This window comes from Solea solea, chromosome 6 (assembly GCF_958295425.1).
Source record: "Solea solea chromosome 6, fSolSol10.1, whole genome shotgun sequence".
Taxonomy (NCBI): domain Eukaryota; kingdom Metazoa; phylum Chordata; class Actinopteri; order Pleuronectiformes; family Soleidae; genus Solea; species Solea solea.
The window spans coordinates 2292843-2311085 of record NC_081139.1 but is presented as its reverse complement, the minus strand read 5'-3'; the positions used below and the strand labels follow the sequence as shown (position 1 = coordinate 2311085).

At 42.9% G+C, this 18243-nt stretch overlaps 3 protein-coding genes across 3 annotated transcripts; all 3 read right to left on the bottom strand.

The window, feature by feature from the left end:
* Window positions 1-2292: 2292 nt before the first annotated feature.
* fblim1 (filamin binding LIM protein 1) lies at window positions 2293-7231 on the bottom strand. The gene is made up of 8 exons (XM_058630955.1): window positions 7079-7231; window positions 6366-6732; window positions 4799-4953; window positions 4130-4223; window positions 3840-4009; window positions 3485-3663; window positions 2812-2932; window positions 2293-2705 (listed from the first exon to the last, which is right to left on the bottom strand). Exons 2-8 carry the CDS (start codon window positions 6706-6708, stop codon window positions 2595-2597), a joined length of 1173 nt encoding a protein of 390 aa, XP_058486938.1. The 5' UTR covers window positions 6709-6732; window positions 7079-7231; the 3' UTR covers window positions 2293-2594.
* Window positions 7232-9814: 2583 nt separating this feature from the next.
* On the bottom strand, window positions 9815-12222 carry LOC131460440 (transmembrane protein 82-like). The gene is made up of 6 exons (XM_058630962.1): window positions 11972-12222; window positions 11804-11876; window positions 11536-11722; window positions 11021-11438; window positions 10036-10220; window positions 9815-9964 (listed from the first exon to the last, which is right to left on the bottom strand). The coding sequence occupies exons 1-6, from the start codon at window positions 12042-12044 to the stop codon at window positions 9884-9886; spliced, it is 1017 nt and encodes a 338-aa protein (XP_058486945.1). The 5' UTR covers window positions 12045-12222; the 3' UTR covers window positions 9815-9883.
* Window positions 12223-12385: 163 nt separating this feature from the next.
* slc25a34 (solute carrier family 25 member 34) lies at window positions 12386-18171 on the bottom strand. Its single transcript, XM_058630961.1, has 6 exons — window positions 18017-18171; window positions 17002-17738; window positions 15188-15253; window positions 13864-14016; window positions 13630-13764; window positions 12386-13420 (listed from the first exon to the last, which is right to left on the bottom strand). The coding sequence occupies exons 2-6, from the start codon at window positions 17500-17502 to the stop codon at window positions 13232-13234; spliced, it is 1044 nt and encodes a 347-aa protein (XP_058486944.1). The 5' UTR covers window positions 17503-17738; window positions 18017-18171; the 3' UTR covers window positions 12386-13231.
* Window positions 18172-18243: the final 72 nt, after the last annotated feature.

The window sequence follows — 18243 nt, the reverse complement described above, 5'->3', positions numbered from 1 at the left end:
TTCACAAATGTCTATCAACTCCACATGATTGGCAGTTTTTTGTTGTTGTTGTTGTGTTTATGACGACAGACCCGTATTGCACACAGTGTGAGGCATTTTCCTTATCAACACAGTGAGTATAAACATTGAAAAAAAAGAAGACAAAATGCTATCCTGTCAAACACATTTGGGTCTGACACAATTTAAAACTCCTCTGTTGGCGTTTTTCCACCTCAGCACGGCACGGTTATTATTTTGCTTTTCCATTAGCGATAGCATCTGGTACTTTTTTTTAGTACCTGCTCAGGTGAGGTTTCCGATACTATGCGTGACATCAACAGACTGCTGGCCACTGATTGGTCAGAATGCCGTCACAAGAAGAGGCACAAGAATCAAACTGAACAATGCCGAACTGTAGATCAGTTAAAAAGACTTAACAATGCTGAAAATGAGGGTTAATCTCCAACATTTAAGCAAGGAAATGTCTAAAATCTCAACATTTAACAGAGGAGTCCCTGCGCTGAAACCCTGCGTGTAGAGTCGAGCTGAGGGGAGGCGGTACTATTAAAGTGAAAAAACGCCATATAAGGTCAAAGGTGCTAAATGACTCATTTATGACCTATCACCCTGACAGTTGCATCCCACACACCAACAGTCATTGTAAAGTAATAATTTCAAGCCCATGCATTTTAAATTGTTTAATAATGGAGTTGAAATCTAAATTTTTTGAGAAAAAAATACAATTAAATAAACTTAAAGACCTGGTAGTATGAGTCATCCTTAGATGCCTGATCAGGAGCGGACAGTGCTAACTGCAACTGTCCACACCTGGCATTAAAATGCACTCTAAATACGTCTCCTGTGGCCACTTGTGATGAAATCTCACACCTGCAAGGGACTTCATATCCGCTCACAAGCTCCAGAATTCTGACTGTACACGTGTTGATTGATGACGTGTTTGTGTGTGTGTCTGCACGACCATCAGGAAGGAACAGAGTTGGGAGGACTGTATGCATCAAAGCTTTAAGATGAAATAGGATTTGAATCATTGAATCATCATGTGTTGATCAGACTTTATATTACTGTCAACAAACTTGGTAGGCAGTCTCTAATGCGTCTTGAAGAATGTGGTCACATGCACCAAACCACCTCTGAATGTGGTTTTAAATGCACACCCTGCAACAAATGACTGTTTTGTGCAAACACAGTGCACCTGTTGGAACTAGCAGAACATTTGGACTCAATTGCATGCAGTAATTCACATTATGTTTGAACACAAAGGTGTTTTTTTTTACAATTCAATAAGTGAACACGAGTCACGAGCCAATTGACCTTTGAACTGTGACGTGTTTCACAAATTTCACAAATTCAATCCGATTTTCAACATTTTGAGTACTTTTTGCTCAGGTGTGTTTATATAGTTGGTGAAAATGAAAATAAGACACTGCACATTCTTATAACCTCTGTATTGTATGTTTAAACATAGTAATGGAAGAAAGCAGCCGAAATGCTCTGTGTTGTGAGGGTTAATTACTGCAGGGGGTGAGAAACGGATGACATGCAGTGAATAGAAGCCAAAATGCCAGTTTGAATTTTCTAGAACAATTTATTTTCATACATATTTTGAATACACAGAAAGATAATTCAACAAGTCATTTCGAAATACAGAACATAAATAACCAAGTACATCAACAGGGATCCACAAGCTCCAAAGACTAATAATGCAATGTAAATGTATATGATTTTATTTTTTTTAAAGAAATAAGGCCCTTTTTTGTCAAGAGGGTCCCACAATGAGTGTTCAAAATGATCTTATGCAGGTTAGGTTATGCCTGAAGGTTGTGTTTTGTTTTAAACAAAACACAACCTTTGTTTCTGGTCAGCCAGGTGAGTAAAGTGACAATATTCATCTCATCATAATAAACCCAAACAAACAAGTTCCTCTTGGAATCAACAGAGATCATGTCTGAGTCTGATAACGTGAAATCAGGCAGCTGCATAAAGTGTCTTCCAGCACAGAGGTTTGGTCCGCCAGTATCCGGCCAGTAACAAAAACATAAATGCAAATAAAGTTGTATTATTTATTCAATAAAACACTGTTCTTTTGTACCATTGTGTGAATTAGATCCTAAGATTTATTGATTCTGTACGAGTGGTCTTAAGTAATGTCATGAGATAAAATATATTAGTTTACTTTTCTATAAACATAACTGTTTTTATATATATATATATGTATATATGTATATGTATATATATATATATACATATACATATATACATATGTATATATATAGATATAAAGTTTTATATTTTATGTAAAAGGTTAATGTGATGGATAAACAGAACAGTATACTGATTAAGACTAAGTCAGTTGTATAAATATATATTTGGTGCATTTTGTAGTTCATAGAGTGCAACATTTCAAAAAAAAATTTAAAAATAAAGGAATAGTAAGGTCTTTAGATAGCATGATATGTTATATAATAATAATAAAAAAAACAGCTTTTGTTATTGTTGTCCAGGGGGAAAAAAATGATGCCAAACTCTTAAATGCAGATGCATCGTCTCCCGGTTCTCTTGTCACTTTTAGACCAGTTTTTAATTCAAGGCCAGTGTTAGTGCTGACCAGAAACCAGATTCACATGGCAAGACTTGCACAGCATCCTCCCGTCCAAAGGAAAGCAGCCGTGCTCATTGGGGTCAGGAGAGAGCTGAATGACACAGACCTGCGGACAAAAGGGAAAGACTGACTGATTGACTGGTGCTGATGAAAGTGTGTGTGTGTGTGTGTGTTTGAATAGTTGCCCGTGTGTGTGCAACAGAGCAACCTACCTCACATCTGTAACAGTTCTCATGATAGGAGCGTCCCAGACATTCAACGGTGAAGCTGTCGGTACCGTCCTCTTTAGGAATAATTAGCTGGTTACAGGAGCTGCACTTTGGGGCATACTTCCTTCAGGGATGATTAGAGGAAAAAAAACAGTCAAGATAATTTAAAAGGTCCACTGTGTAACATTTAGGAGGCAGAAATGGAATATAAACTGGGAATGGGAATCGGTATTGGTCAGTATCGGTCATCAGACTGTCAAAATAACTGGATCAGATGTCGGACAGATAAAAATGTAGAATCCGTTACAGTCCTTTATAAACCCCTTTATATATCGCATGCTTCACTCTGCACAGACTGTTCAAAATATAAAATAAATACCAGTAAAAGCATTTTAGCTGAGTCATGTTTGGACTGTGTGTTTCAACAATGTCTGTTGTATTGTCGTAGTCTGCTAAAGTCGGACTTTTAACATGCATATAAACACACCGACTGTCTGCTAGTGAAGGTCACAAGGTCACAGTAGTAGCCTGATGCTCTTGGCAAAGGGAGGAGTCAGCACAGGAGTCAATAAAAACCCTCAGTCATTGCAGAGTCAATGGATGCCAATTAAACACTAAAAACTGTTTAAAGTCATGATTTAACTGTTTTTTTACCCAGGGCGGTATGAATTCATACCTGTAGTAGTCCTGGAGACAGTAAACCTCTCCAACTTCCCCCTGAGCAAAAGCTTGCTCTCCAATCTGTTGTTTACACGTCGTGCAGGTGAAACAAGACGGGTGGTACGCTCGTTCGAGAGCCCGGATCACATGGTCTGTGATGACCTCTCCACACGCCCAACAGAGCTCCAAACTGGCCTGAAAGACAAGATTATATCAGCATTTTCAATCACTTCATTGAATTCTACTTTCTCCACTTTCCAACCTGCCAGTGGCTGCAGTCTTTGGAAAACCATCGGTGTGCTCTCTGACAATGACTTGCACGTGTGTTTGCAGCTTTGATAACAACTGTATCGTGATTATTGCTCGTGTACCTGGTAGCAGTCTTCACAGAGTGGGATCCCCGCCTTGTTGTAATACTGTTTACCAGCCAGAGGAATGTGACAAGACCTGCACTGGAAGCATCCGTCGTGGTACGTCCGGTTCAGGGCCTCTATCGCGGGTTGAGAGAGATCCACGGGCTTACGACAGAAGCCGCACACCTCTGAGTTGCACACAAACATGAAATGAAATGTCAGAGCAGGTTGTAACAATGTTCGCGCTGTCAAAGCAGAAGATAATAAAAAGCCTGAGTGGTAAAACGTGTAAATAGAGATCATGTTACCTTTACTCTCCCTGCTTGGTTCTTGGCCGTTCTTGTGAATGCCGTGGGTTTGTTCAACTTGATTTAACCCACTAGATGGTGTGATTGTTTCTACCTTGGAATGGAGAATGTGATAAATCAAAGTCTAAAATGAGTGCGTTCACATTTATGCTAGAAGGAAAGAGGGTTACTTAAGTCTTAAAGGAAACGTCAATCAATACATTCTCAGTGTATAACACTATTAAAATTAAGATATTAACCATAACATTTGGGGCTAAATAACCAAATCTCTAACGTTATTTCACTGGCCTGAAATATAAGTAAGTAAAGTTTATTTATATCACACCTTTCACAGATATGGAAGACCAAGTCAAATACATAAAATACCAAAAATGGTTGTTATAAAGATAGGAACCGTTTGGAAAGCTCTGTTCGTGCATAGTTCATAAAGTTCTTCAGATGATTTATCCACTAAAGCTAAATACATCTGTTCCCCCCCCCCGTTATAATGTGTTCTGCAGACGATTCTTTACAACCACTGCAGAACGTAATACAGTATCTGTGAAAGTTCTGGAAAGGTTGTAATCTGCCACTGTGGGAACAAAAATTGGGATTGTTTGAGTATTTAACTGCAAATGACATCGGTGATGAGACATGATGATGATGATGATGATGATCAGCAGCACATACCTCTCTGTTGTTAACTGGCTGCTGGTCTGCGGTCAGACGAGGTGAGAGAGGTGTCTGGACAGGAAGTGGCGGAAGTGTTGATTCTTCGGGGAGAGCTGCTCTCGGAGATGAAGAAGGTACGAGAGCGGCAGGAGAAGGAGGAGGTGGAAGGTACTCTGGTTTGACAAAAGGACATCAAGTCACTGTGTGAAGCAACAAAATATTCTAATATAAGAATATATATATATATATATATATATATATATATATATATATATATATATAAGAACTAATAAAAGTTCTAATATACAGAATTAAAGACATTTAAACACTATGTCAAAGAAATAGCGAATAATAACACTACACCACAATACCATTGCACTGCTGAAGCACAACCAGAGGTGTCTTTTTTCCCTCCCGCTCATTCTTCTGTCTTGTCCAAACCTGGCGTCTACATTACCCACAATGTAGCTATTGTGGCCTCGAGCCACAAGCAGAGACCAGGATCAGGATCAGGAGCTACATAACTCCCTTCTTTAAAACTCCACACCCTCAGAGTCTTCGACCACTCCAACCAAATCACAATGCTGCAGCGACAACTGACTTTATACTTTTATACGTTTACAGTCGTATTCTCCGACACCTGCACATGCACATTGTGATGCATTTAAATCTCTGGAGTTAAAGGACAGGAAAGAAATAAACCCAGTTGAAGTGCAATGAATAGGAATTGTGAATCACATCACACCAACAAGGGGGTTTTAAAAGTAGTTTATGATTGGTTGACAAAGACGGCATCAGTTAAAGGTCTGGTGGGAGATTATTTTCTGCACCATTTTTATACTGTCTTGCTTAATTAATTAATTGTGACCAATGAATGAATGAATTTTCAGTCAGCTGTGGAGCTGACAGGCCTGTAAAAACATCATCCAATCATAGTGAACGACCCGAACGCATTGATTGGATCGTGATGCATCAATCAAACTGCCATCTGCCCCTCCCTCCTGCGCGTACCCCCTCTTCATGCACTAATCGCACATGCTCAGAAGACAACGCCAGAGATTGTGCGAGCTCGCTAAATCCAACGAGACAGTTGCAGCAACATTATGGCAGAAAAGGAGACAACGAATGAAAGACAGTTTTTGGGAAAAGCTACTGCCAAGAAAAAGGCTGGTGCAGAGCGATCCAAGACCAGCGTGAGCATCGGCACTGCGTTTGAACGGTGGCGGCAACTGAAAGCCCAGCGAGGGCTGGTTTCTGTTTCTACTGGACCGGTAGGTTAACTTTATGTCTTTATGAACTTCTATATTCTGTATTTGTTGTTTTCCATCATCACATTGTCAATCGAACAAGTATCTAAAAAAGTTAGCGTCACCATAAAGTACTGAAAGTTACAGATGCTGCGTTCATTGTGCGTTCCCGTGCTCTGGAGGCGTGACTTCGGAGGGAAGTCTGAAGAAAGTTGCTTGGACTTTTTACCTCAAAGTGTCGCCTGCTCTAACTGTTTCTCCAGGATCTTCAACCCCTACTTTTAAATGTAATGTAATCAAATTCTGACCAGTGCACTTTCATGCAAATATTTCAATACCTGCATCATCTCTGCTGTCTTTCTGCAGCTTTCCTCTGCTGGGTCCAGAATGAGCAGGTTTGGGGCTGAGAGGGTCTGCGACTCGGGCCGAGGGTCCTGCAGGAGCCTTGTCTTTGCTGTCCACACTGGCGGCTGAGGACGGGTCTTCTCTCCTGTGTCTCAGGGCGGGGATGCTCTCACTCGCACTGAGTCGCACAGCGGTGTGCTGCTTGTCTCTCGCAGGGCCGCTGTGAGCTTGGAGCACGGGCTGCTGCGGCTGCTGTGTCACGGTGGCCCGGTAGGGAGGTGCCAGGGTGATGAAGACAGAGGACACCATCCTTTTTGGCGGAGCTGCTGATGCCATGACTGTATGTAACCCGCATACAGACTAACAGGGGGGACAGGACATTGATTATCATGTCTGAAAAAACTGCTGGCGACATGTATTGTATCACACATCTGTTTAAAAGGACGACCACAGCGCAGAGACACAGAGACACATGCAGACGTATGAGTAAAAACACCACTATTAACAATATGTTCTCCATAAGCTCAGTAGGATTTAATACAAGTGTACACACCTTCTAAGTCAACTCTGTGGATGCTCTCGCTTTCACTTCACAGACTTAATGCTCACACCCACAGCAGTGTTTACCCAAGATAAATGGTTTAAGAATCAGAATCAACAGTTTCCTTAAGTCCACTCACACTGGCTTTAAGTTGCTATGACCTACCTGGTAGAAACTGTGGTCTGAAGATGGCTGTCTCTGTTTTCTTCTTCTCTTCTCTGCTCTCTATCTCACTCTAACTTCTGTTTTCCCTCCTATGAGCTGCCACACTGAGAAGACTTCAATCCGGCAGAGAGGGCGACTATCTACAGAAGGCCACTCCTTTTCCTTCGGTACCTCCCTCCCCAGCTCCCTCGCCGGCCACCGACCCCTCCTCCCTCTCTCAGGCTGAATGACAACACCACCTCCTTCCCAACCGTAAAAGGTGAACAGTTAATCTTGGGCAAAGTGCAGAGAAAACATGACACATTTGTCCACTAGGAAAACACTGCTGACATGCACACACACACACACACACACACACACACACACACTGGCATGCACGCACGCCCACACACACTTGCTAAGTCATGCAGCAGTTGTGCAATACAACCAAGTACAGAGCAACTTTGGGCACATGTATTAAGCAGCATCATAAAGTGTCAGATAAGCGCTTCACCCTTAAATGGACAAGCAGAGACACACAGAGACACACAGAGACACACAGAGACACCTCCCTCTCCTTTATCTCTGTGCATGCCAGCAGGATGTGACTCTACCTGCCTTTACTACACACACTCACACTCAAACTGGCCTCCCTCTCCTCTCTCCTCTCTCCTCTCTCTCTCCTGCACAGCTCTGCCTTATTGTTCTGTCAGCTCTTTTTTTTTTTTTATTTTCCCTACCTCCCTCAATGAGTCTGCCTCCATTTTTCTTCTCCCTCTTTCCTTCTTCCCTTCCCCCCACCACATTATATCACTTTAGCCTTGACTTACTATCAGCGCGTCGAGGCATTATTTCCATTTATTGCCTCAGAAACAGAAAACGCCTGGGCTGATCACACAGCAGTACATGTTGGACTCTCTTGATTAGGTTTCTGTGTTCCGCTCTACAGGAGCAGCAGCATTACAGTGCAATGAATCATGCCATTGTGCAAGAGGAGATGTTGGTCTATTAGGCGAGGAGGAGGAGGAGGAAGAGGAGGAAGAGCTGTAAGAGCTATGAAAAAGCCACATTGTTGTGTTTGGGGGTTCGTATCAGATCTGCTGATCAGCAAATATTGTGGTTAGAGCGTGGAGCCAGACCTTGAGAGGTCTGCTTCCCGTTCTAAAGACTCAGACAAGAGGATGGACCCGAGAAAGTTGAGTAAAACTTTGCAGAAGAAGAAGAAGAACGGGGCAGGAATGTGTGAGCGAGGGCAAACGGGAGACGGAGATGAGGAGAGTGATGGGGGTCTCTGTTGTTCCAGCTCTGTGCAAAGGAATGCTGAAGTGATGTCACAGCTGCAGGAGGGGGCATGCCTTCCGATGACACAATCCCCCCAGACTTCCACGCCCCACCCACCCAGCAGCCACAATCATCAGCAAACCCCTTAAAACCCCGTCTCACTGCTTCTCCTTTATGACTTTGTCCTCCTTCATGTCAGACCTCTGTGTTGTGGCACAGTGCAGCACAGCATTGGAAAGAAAGAATGAAAGAATGAAGGGGGGGAAGTGACAGGAAGAAACACAACAGGCTGCAGGAAACATTGCTTGTTCTTGATTACTGCCGATGCTGACTTTCTACTGTAAACATCTGCAGGGGCGGAGAAACCAAACGAGAGAGAATGACTGAGAATCAAGTCATTTCTGCTGAGGATTAGTCTGGTGGAAGTTCAAAAATAGATTTGCTTTGAGGAACAGGCAGACGAGGATGTGGGGAGGTTATGAGAGAGAGACAGAGAGACAGAGAGAGAGAGAGAGAGAGAGAGAGAGAGATTAATGAGGAAAAAATGTAAGTAACTGAAGGGGAAATGATGCCTTTTAGTTTCTCAGGAGAATTTGCATGTTTTCCCCGTGTGTGTGCAGATTATCTTCAGGTTCTCCGGGTTTCCTCTCACAGTCCAAAAACATGCAATATGGGAATTAGGTAAATTCTTAATCAGGGTTCTCAAACTCAAATGACCTGGGGGCCACTGAGCATCTAGTCTGGACAGTTGGGTTAAGTGAAAAAATAAAAGTCTGGGGGGAAAAGCAACTTTTCAGTACATGTGGGCAATATACGCTTAAAATGATATCATGATTTTTCCATCATGACATAGTAACAGCAATTTTTTTAAAAAATAAATAAATAAATACAAATAAAACATTCAGATGATAGTTCACAGAATTTCAAAATAAAGGCATTTTTGTATAGTTTACAATAAAAATGTATTTATGATGCAAAATTAATCTAAAAGGAAAAAACATACAGAAATAACTTGATATTAAGTGGTGGGTCGCATGAAATCAATTGGAGATGTGCAGCTTATGGCACATGGGCCACGGGTTTGAGACCTCTGCTCTAAATGGACTGTATAGACAGTAGTCGGCGTGTGAGAGTGAATGGTTGTTTGTCTCTATATGTGACCCTGTGATGGACTGGGAACTGTCCAGGGTGTGGGATTGGCACCAGCGACCCCCGCGACCCTCATGTGGAGGTTAAAGCGATAGAAAATGGATGGAAGGAGTTTGTGAGGAAACTAGAGCTCAAAGAAATGTGGATCCTACATTTCTCATGATACAACTGGATATTTACTGGATTTATCTTTCACACCTGAATGACAACCAATTAAAATGATCAATGTTTGCTCTTCATTTGTTCCTAATATTCCCAAAGGTGCCGGGGTTTTGTAGGGAATCTTGTTACATAGAATATCTGTTAAAAACAAACAAACAACAAAGCCACAGTAAACCATTTATTAATGCTAAAATTGAATGTGTTTACACTGGAGTCAGTAACTGTCAGTAACCATTAACTGTCGCCTGATGTTGTTTGTCTTCTGACTTCTCTGGATTTGCTTTGGTTTTTCCTCGGGCTGGTTTCTTCTTGTTCCTAGAAGTGAAACATAAATGTCAACAAACAGAAATAAATAGAAACAAGAGTCTGGAAGACAAAACACAGACCTTTAAGACAGCTTGCAGAAGGTCACGAGAGGGCAGCAGACAGGCTGCCTCTCCCAAGAAGGCGATGAGGACGTGCAGGACGTCAGACCAGTCGCCCACAGTCAGCATGAGCACCAGCACGGCTCCGAGTCTCAGCACAGCAGTGTGAACCAGAGCTTCTGCTCCAGTCTGACGATTCTGGTTCTCTACGTGAAAGAGACAACAAGCAGCTTTGCTTCAGTTTCCTATGCAGTTTTGTGTTTTTACTTATATTACTGTAGCATTACTGTAATTGAGAAGTTTTTTTCTGTGTACTTTGACTGATATATGATGTGTTTACACATTTTATTTTGTCCGCAGTTTCATTTGTAAAGGTATGTCTTTAATTAAAAGCAACTCATGTGACATTTGTGTCCCCTTGTCCTTACAGCACAACAAAAGAAAGAACACCAACTTTGTTAAAAAATAAATAAATAAATGTTCAAATTAAAGTGATTTTAAACTGGAGGCAGATTCCTGAAGACGTCGCCGTTTTATGATGAGCTTGAGCTGAAACAAACATTTTCAAATGTTTAATGTGTTTCATGTCTGCACAACATGAGGATTTCTCTGTGCTGCTTCCTGTCCACCTCGAAAAAGAGATTCTTCATTTCAATGGGACATTTCTAACTTATATTCCTCTGAAGATTAAAGCTTTTATAACGTTATTTATGCTTCTCACATTTTAAAACTACTTAATTAAATGCTTTTTCAGTGAACAGTAACACTGTAATGTTAAAAAGGTTGTGCTAGTGTGTTCTCTGTGATATAGACTGTTTCGGATTGGATTCCATAGCACAGAAATACAATGACTAATTATTAATAAATAAAAAGTCTTTATATTGTTGTCTAATGTCTGCTGAGTCTTCGTCACTGTGCCTGAGCAGCTAAATTCTGCACCTTGCGTCTCCGTTCATTTTCCTAGAGGACCAGTTTTCATTTCCCACACCTCTTCCCTGAGCATCACCTTGAATATAGGCCACCAGCATCGTGTAGCAGAGAGTCAGTGGAGTCCAAAGCTTAAGTGCATCCTTCTGGGACAAGAAGTGGTCATAAACTGTGGCTGCGGAAGCCACATTTGCAATAGCAAAAGCCAAGACAACCGCTCTCTGCAGCGAAGCCAGTATGGTGTGTCCGCAGGTCAGCAGGGTGATGCATTTCCCACAGTACCGCTCTGTGCTATGCAGTGGGTAAAGTCTGGCCACATGGCTCCACACACTTTGGCTGACACTTGCCAGTGCCCAGCTGAGCGCAGCTGCCAGTAGCAAGTTGAGGGAGCGGTGTGGAGCCCCCTGATGGAGAAACGCTAGAGCACAGGTGAAGCAGCAGCCCAGGGAGAACTGGCACTGGATCTGGAGGAGGTCGAGGCCTCTGCTGGGAGCATCCTGAGTCAGACACACAACGTTAAAAGGGATTTAAACGTGGATTACGAGAACAAGAACTCCCCCTGAATGAAAACTGTGTCTTATTTCAGTAACTCACCAGACCTGCTGACGTCCAAGAAGAAACCGCTCGGAGAGAAAACTCCAGCACTAAGAGAGATGAAACTCTCGGGCCCACCACAGACAGAACCAGCGTCAGGGACCAGAACTGTAACACCGCTCTCCATTTCCCCTCCAGTGCACTGACAGTTGAGGATAAACTCTGTTTACCTTCACTTTCAGAATCACTGTGTGGACAGAGAGCCTGTATATTAACATTACTGCTCATTCAATCTCTTTTCGTGACATTCTATTTCTGTTATACTCACCAGCATGTTTGAACAAAGTAGTAAACTCTCAGCAGACTGCACAGCACTGAGACCCCACATGCACCTATGAGACCTACAGTATACAAGGCCACAAGTCACTCTGACTCACAAGAATTCAAAAGAAGGCCTTTTTATTGTCACAATGAGAGAAAACAAACACGGACTCACCTTGAAGAAAACAGTCAATAGGGTTTGAATCAAACAGTGTCCTTTCAGAGGTTCCCAGGATCCAGGAAAACATTTTTTTACGCTTTGATCAGGAACACACGCACACAGGAGGACGCGTTAGGAAGTGACTCTCATGCTGCCACAGTCTGAGAACATGTTCAGTGATGGAAACATTCAGTTTGGGCTTCATTCCTGAGGCAAATCTTCACTAAAGTTGCCTTCCTTCCTGTTGATCGGGTCCGAGTGCACTCCACGCTCCAAAGGTCACATTTGATTTGATTATAGTAGTAGGCTGTGATTAAAAGTGGCTGAAAGCCCCTTTTTTTAAACAGGATGATAAGATTTAAAGAATGATGAAAGACATTTTAACTGTGTCACAGCAACAACAACAAAAAAATCACACTTTGCTTACAATCCCTTAGATATCATGTATTTCAAAAAGAAATATTTTATACAAAACATCTTTATTAATGTTACCATTACAATGAATTGCTGTTTAAATGTAGGTTCTCTTTCCTGCAAATGAAAACATCAGAATTCAATGGCATTCTTGGCTTTCAGCACCAGTGGTTCATGTCAGACATTATGTCAACATTAAAGTTTTGCATTAAAACCGTGACACATCACAGCAGACATGGAAGATAATGAACACTAAGTAATCCGGGGTTAATTTACATATATAGAACCACTTCTCTGGTAAAATGATCCAAGAGCGAATACTCAGGACTTTTCTTTTAAGGCAAATCAGCAACTGCATATTATGTAAGAAGAGTCAGAGTCTGTGCAGCATGTGTGTTCTTCTTCTGTCAAGTATCTGAAGTCTCACTTAAAGTCTCTGTTTGACAGTTTTGGGGCGGAGTGCTGGTTCACTTTATGACAGAGAAGTGGAAGCAGAGGAACAGGCTCTGACTACCATATAAAAGGCATGAAAGTGGTGTGAGCAATGTGTAACTTTTGTTCAGCGTTAATTATTCAAGCCTCTGTTTTTGTTTATTCTCAGTGAAATGATAAAAAAATAACATTTTAATCCCTTTTTCGTGTTCTATGTGCCGGGCGACATGCGGTCGATACACTGCTGCGCTGGGGAACACGGAAAGAGTCGAGCGGAGCTCAGTCAACGGTGTCTGAAGTCATTGGAATCATTTGTTCATATTTAAAAGTTACACATCACTGCTTTAAATTCCTCATTGTTTTCTTCGTTGGCTCTAAACGAGTCCAGCACATCAGTCATAAGACAATGAGAAGACTCGTCGCACTGTTTTAGCTTCGTTCTTGGCTCTGGCGGTCCTTGGCTGCCTGGTGCCTCATCATGTCCCAGAACAGCATGCTGAGCACTGTGTGTGGGGCCAAGCGCAGGAAGACGGGCCCCATGCCTTTGTACAAGCCCAGCAAACCCTCGGCTTGGCAAACCTTCAGCATACAGTCTGAAAATCCATGGTACAGACGACCCTTAAAAGACAGATGAGGAAAATGGTCAGACTTTGCCTTTCTATGCACTCGGATATAAAACTTAAAGGGTTTGTAAATCCTGGAAAAACTGTTAGAATTTTGAATTCAAAAGGGCAAGCCCCCTTTTCTTCAGACTTCCCTTCCGAAGCTCCGCCTCCAGAGCAGTACTCAGCACAAGCTCAAATTCTGATGAGATCATTTCGACTCACCCGGCGAAATTCATCCACCGGCTGATTGTAGAGCCTCGTGCTAATGACGTCAAACGGCGTCATCGTGAAAGCCACCGCGACTCCACTGATCATGGCGGCTACCAGAGCTGTGAGCCAGTGGTTTGGACTGCACCACTGCAAAGACCAAACAAAAAAAGAAGCAGCTGATTATTTAACATGTTGTTATTTAAAAATAGTTTGACTGCATCAGCTGTTGTCACCACAGCATTCTACCTGAGAATGTGACACCCAGTCCTTGGCTGAGGTGAAGGTTGCCAGCTGAGCAGCTGATCCCACCATGACGCGAGGCACGGCCCCGTTCACGCCCCGCCACAGACCAACCAAACCCTGTCGTCTGTAGATGGTGACGAAGGCATCGGACGCTCCCTGAGAGGAACAAACAGGAACAATTCAATTACAGGAAGAAGATAACGAGATAAAGATGTGTGCGTTCATACATACAGTATAACCTCGAGTCAGAGCAGTGTCTACAGTTTCATGTTGTGAGTATTAAAAGTGTTTACCTGACAGACAGAAGTAAATACTAACTAACGTTATGTAAAGAAGTTATAACGTCCAGCACACACACACACACACACAGACACATACCTGTGGTCTGGTTAAAGCTGCAGTATGTAACTTTTGCAGATTTTTCTTTTGTCGTTGTTATTATTCTAATTGTTACAAAACCATCAAATCTGAATGAGGAAGGCAGTCCAAAGACATGCAGATTTTGGGATTAGGCAAATTGGACACTCTAAATCTGGGGTGTCAAACATATGGCCCGTGGGCCAGAATCCCCCCACAAGAGGGACCCGCAGGATGAATTTGTGAAGATTCTTGTGAAATACTATAATTTTCCGTCTCAGAATCATATACTGTAAATGACTTATAAGTTGTAATGCATGTAGTGTAATGTGTAAATGGTAAATTAAGCATAATATTCTAGAAATTGCACTTGTTTTTCTCAGGAAACATCAGGATGTTCATAATATGTTTTGTAAAACAGAGAGGAAAATCAGTTGTTAATAGGATATTATGCTATTATTTCACTAGCCGGCTCAAATTGTGCTGCATGTGGCCCCTGAACTAAATTGAGTTTGACACCCCTGCTCTAAATTGACCGTGAGTGGTTGTTTGTCTCAATACAAGTTCCTGCGATGGACTGCTGATCTGTCCCGTGTGATCTGTCCCCCCCCCCCCCGCGACCCCCATGTGGAGGATAAAGCAGTAGAAGATGGATGGATGGACTGTGAGAGGAAAACCACACACAGAGAACATGCAAACTCACACCAGAGCTCTTCGGTCTGTTTTAAACACACTAGAGTTTGTTTCCTCGGATAGTCCACTTGGTTTGGGCTGGTGCGGTTCGCTTACAGTGGGAAATACAAACGTAACATCCCGCGAACCAAAGAGAGGACGCGAGGAGCCCTTACTGCCTCGCCTGCTTACACATACTGGACTGAAGGGGATGGATTTTCTGTCTTGGACTGGCCAGGAAGCAAATCCTTACAGCACCATGTGACCCGTAAGTCATATTTATGTGTGTCTCTCTTACCAGGTGGTTATGCTGGTGACCGACTGCGATGGCCTCCACAGTCTGAGCTTGCAGGTGTGTCTTCACCTACAAAAAAAGAAGTCAAATGCAGCACACAAGGTTAAGTCCACATTCACTGTACTGTGCTGTGTGTGTGTGTGTGCACACCTCAAATTAGACTGATAATTTAGTTACATAACACATTATTACATTAACCTGGAAATAAATCAAAATAAAAACAAATAAATAGAAAAATATAGATGTGTATGGGGGGAGGGGGGGGGATTATTTACTGTATACTGCATATGTAGGTTTGTGGGTCAGGTTTTAAGCAACACACAAGGTATATTTAGTGACCTGAAAACAGATGAGTGTGTCATCATCACAAAGTGTTGTCTTTCCATGCTGGAGCAGAAGGTCAGACGCCTCAAAGCTCAGAAAAACAACACCACTCGTCTTGCAGTGAAAGAGGACATTCATGAGAATGTGCAGTCATTTTGTGAGTGCATTAATAAGGCGGGGGCGGGACTTGTGTGAGTTTAATTTAAATCTCTTTATTTCTTTCAATGTTTAAGCAAAATAAAAGGGAAACAAAAACCAAATGACAGCAACAAGGCGTGCTGCAGAAATGTCTGTAAACAAGAAGCGTGTCACACACCCATGTAATGATACTTTGTTCCACAGGCCGGCTTAAAAATAGATGTGGAGCTTTTGAAAAAGGCCCAGTGTTGTATGTTTGATGAGGAGTTTTCCAGTTTTTCCAAGCACTGTGTTAACCTCAAAAGATACTTCAACATTCCCTCTTTGTTTTTAAGCCACTCTGGAGTCTACATCTAAAGTAAGTGAATTGTTATCGGGGGAGGAAAAAAGACTGAATTTCTAAGGAAGACGCTCTTTGATTTGTAAATAACAGACTGTTGAAGCCTTTGAACACTGAAACACTCTTATGATGATTACAACAAACAGAAACTGTCTCCGTGTGCATGCAGACCTGTGACAAATGCAAGGATAGAAACTTTTCCGTTACTGTGTCTTTGTTATGGACAGTATTGTGTCTTGTTTACGGAATAGTCGTGTTTTTTTTCTTTTCTTTTTTCGTGCTATGGATTAATTACATCTCGAGGGAGATTCAAGTGCAGCTTTGTCCTCCAGGAAAAGTAAGCTCATGTGCATTAATTGGGTCACTGGGGTCGATCATGTCATAGCACCAGATTAGAGGCGAATAGAAATCAGATCAGATCTGTTTGCTCTAGTTTGCATCAAAAGAGTATTAGGATGAAACCGTTTGCATCATTTATCTGATTCTTGCTCCATAATTATCCGTATTGTGTTTTTTATTGTCTTCTTTTAGCTTGCATCAGCTGTTTGGCTCTTAATTAACTTATTCTACTGTCTCTCTATCTCTCTAACGTGTGTGTGTGTAACCTAATCAGATGAGATCCATTTCCAGTCGCTCAGAGGTTTCAATTTTCTCTTGGGCGACGCTGTAAGCTTTAAACACACACACACATAAAGTGTAAAGAGACAGCGTGTGGGCATAGTGACCGTGTGAACGTTATACGATAGCTGCTGGACATACAGTACTTGAAAGGTGACCCCTGTTAAGCGTGACATGCAGACAGTAACAGCTGCATCATGTCTGTGACGATGCAACATGGCTGCCTCTGTAAAGCAAGGCCCTTGCTGAAAGAACATATGAAAGGCTAATTCTAAGACCACACATGGACTAAAACCATGTTATAAACCTACTTATGGGTGATATACTGACGCACTGGGCCTTTAAAACACTGGAAACCACTGTTTTGCATTCTAAAGATAAACTTGAGTGAACTTACAAGGTAGGCGGGAGAAGAAATGAAGGCCCCCATGGCTCCGGCTGCTGCCCCTGACAGCAGACTGCCCCCGTGGAACGAGGTGATTCCCAGAGCTTCACAGTAGGAATAAGAGCCCAGCCTCACACTGTTCATCATAGCCTGGTAGATCAGCCCGACTGAGAGTCCCTTCTGCAGGCCCCGGAGCCCGTCCGTGCGGCCCACCACCCACAGGGCCTGCAGGGCTCCACGATAATGTCTCTGGTAGGATCCCCGGGCACGGAGCTCTCCCTGAAGCTGCAGCCGAGTCTTGACCACCTCCAGGGGATTGGTGAACACACAGGCTGCACAGCAGGCGATGGCACCCAGGGCAAAGTCCAGGGGAGGCCAGACGGCCGGACGGGGCAGCGAGGGTCCGAAAACCCCACTGGGGACTGAGGACACAGTGGAGGTCATACTGTGAGGAGGCCGAGCACCAAACATAGACTCTTTGGTTGAAGTTTCCAGCAGCTGAGCACTGGTCATCCCTGAGAAGTGATCATGACAGTTTCTCCTCTTGTGTAAGATTGTGTAGGGAACAGAAAGTGTGTGTTTGGTGAAGTCAAACAAATGCTCTCAGCTTTTTGTGATGATTCAAGTGTGAGTGTTCAGGTTTCCCGAGTCTCAGATGACACGACACTGTTGCTGCTGTGGTGGTGACCTGCATTAGCTCCCTCTCTCCCTCTCTCCCTCCCTCTCTCTGTGTTTAAACGCTGCACCATCTGAAAGGAGAATGCAGACAAACTGGTCTGACACCTCAGCCCTTAACTTACATCAAACAGAAATCCAACATTTGCAGCCAGAGAGGATTTGAAGTATTTTAGAAAAGTAGATCACTCTCTCTCTCTCTTTGTTACACACACACACACACACACACACACACTTCCTCCAGTTCCATTCATTCAAACCAACACACAACTACAGTCACATCAAGCACCAGCCACAGCCACACAAGCAGAAAACGAATCTTTGTTTGCCCTCTTGAAAATGCAGAAAGTACCTCTTGAAGTTTGCGACCTCATTGAGAAAACAGATCCTTTAGCAGCTCCATTCTCCCTCTGCCTTGACCATTGTAAACATGTGCCCTCAGCACATTCATTGTCAAAGTCTCCTCCCACCGTCTCCGGACACAGCCAATACATTTCCAGTTGTGCCTGCCACCTCACCACATCCCCCCCGAGTCTGCACAAATCAAAAAGCCTCTGCTCTGAACTGCCCCTGCCCTGG

Bases quoted from the DNA above. Each gene is read 5' to 3' on its own strand.
- fblim1 (XM_058630955.1), bottom strand. From the start codon at position 6,708: ATGGCATCAGCAGCTCCGCCAAAAAGGATGGTGTCCTCTGTCTTCATC. The intron at 4,224-4,798 runs GTATGTGCTGCT...CTCCATTCCAAG, and splicing joins AGCCAGTTAACAACAGAGAG to GTAGAAACAATCACACCATC. The intron at 4,010-4,129 runs GTAACATGATCT...TGTGCAACTCAG, and splicing joins ACCAAGCAGGGAGAGTAAAG to AGGTGTGCGGCTTCTGTCGT.
- LOC131460440 (XM_058630962.1), bottom strand. From the start codon at position 12,044: ATGTTTTCCTGGATCCTGGGAACCTCTGAAAGGACACTGTTTGATTCA. The intron at 11,877-11,971 runs GTGAGTCCGTGT...TGTATACTGTAG, and splicing joins TATTGACTGTTTTCTTCAAG to GTCTCATAGGTGCATGTGGG. The intron at 11,439-11,535 runs GTGAGTTACTGA...TGTCTGACTCAG, and splicing joins CTTGGACGTCAGCAGGTCTG to GATGCTCCCAGCAGAGGCCT.
- slc25a34 (XM_058630961.1), bottom strand. From the start codon at position 17,502: ATGACCAGTGCTCAGCTGCTGGAAACTTCAACCAAAGAGTCTATGTTT. The intron at 14,017-15,187 runs GTAAGAGAGACA...TGTTCCTCTCAG, and splicing joins GTCACCAGCATAACCACCTG to GGAGCGTCCGATGCCTTCGT. The intron at 13,765-13,863 runs GTAGAATGCTGT...TGGTCTTTGCAG, and splicing joins ACTGGGTGTCACATTCTCAG to TGGTGCAGTCCAAACCACTG.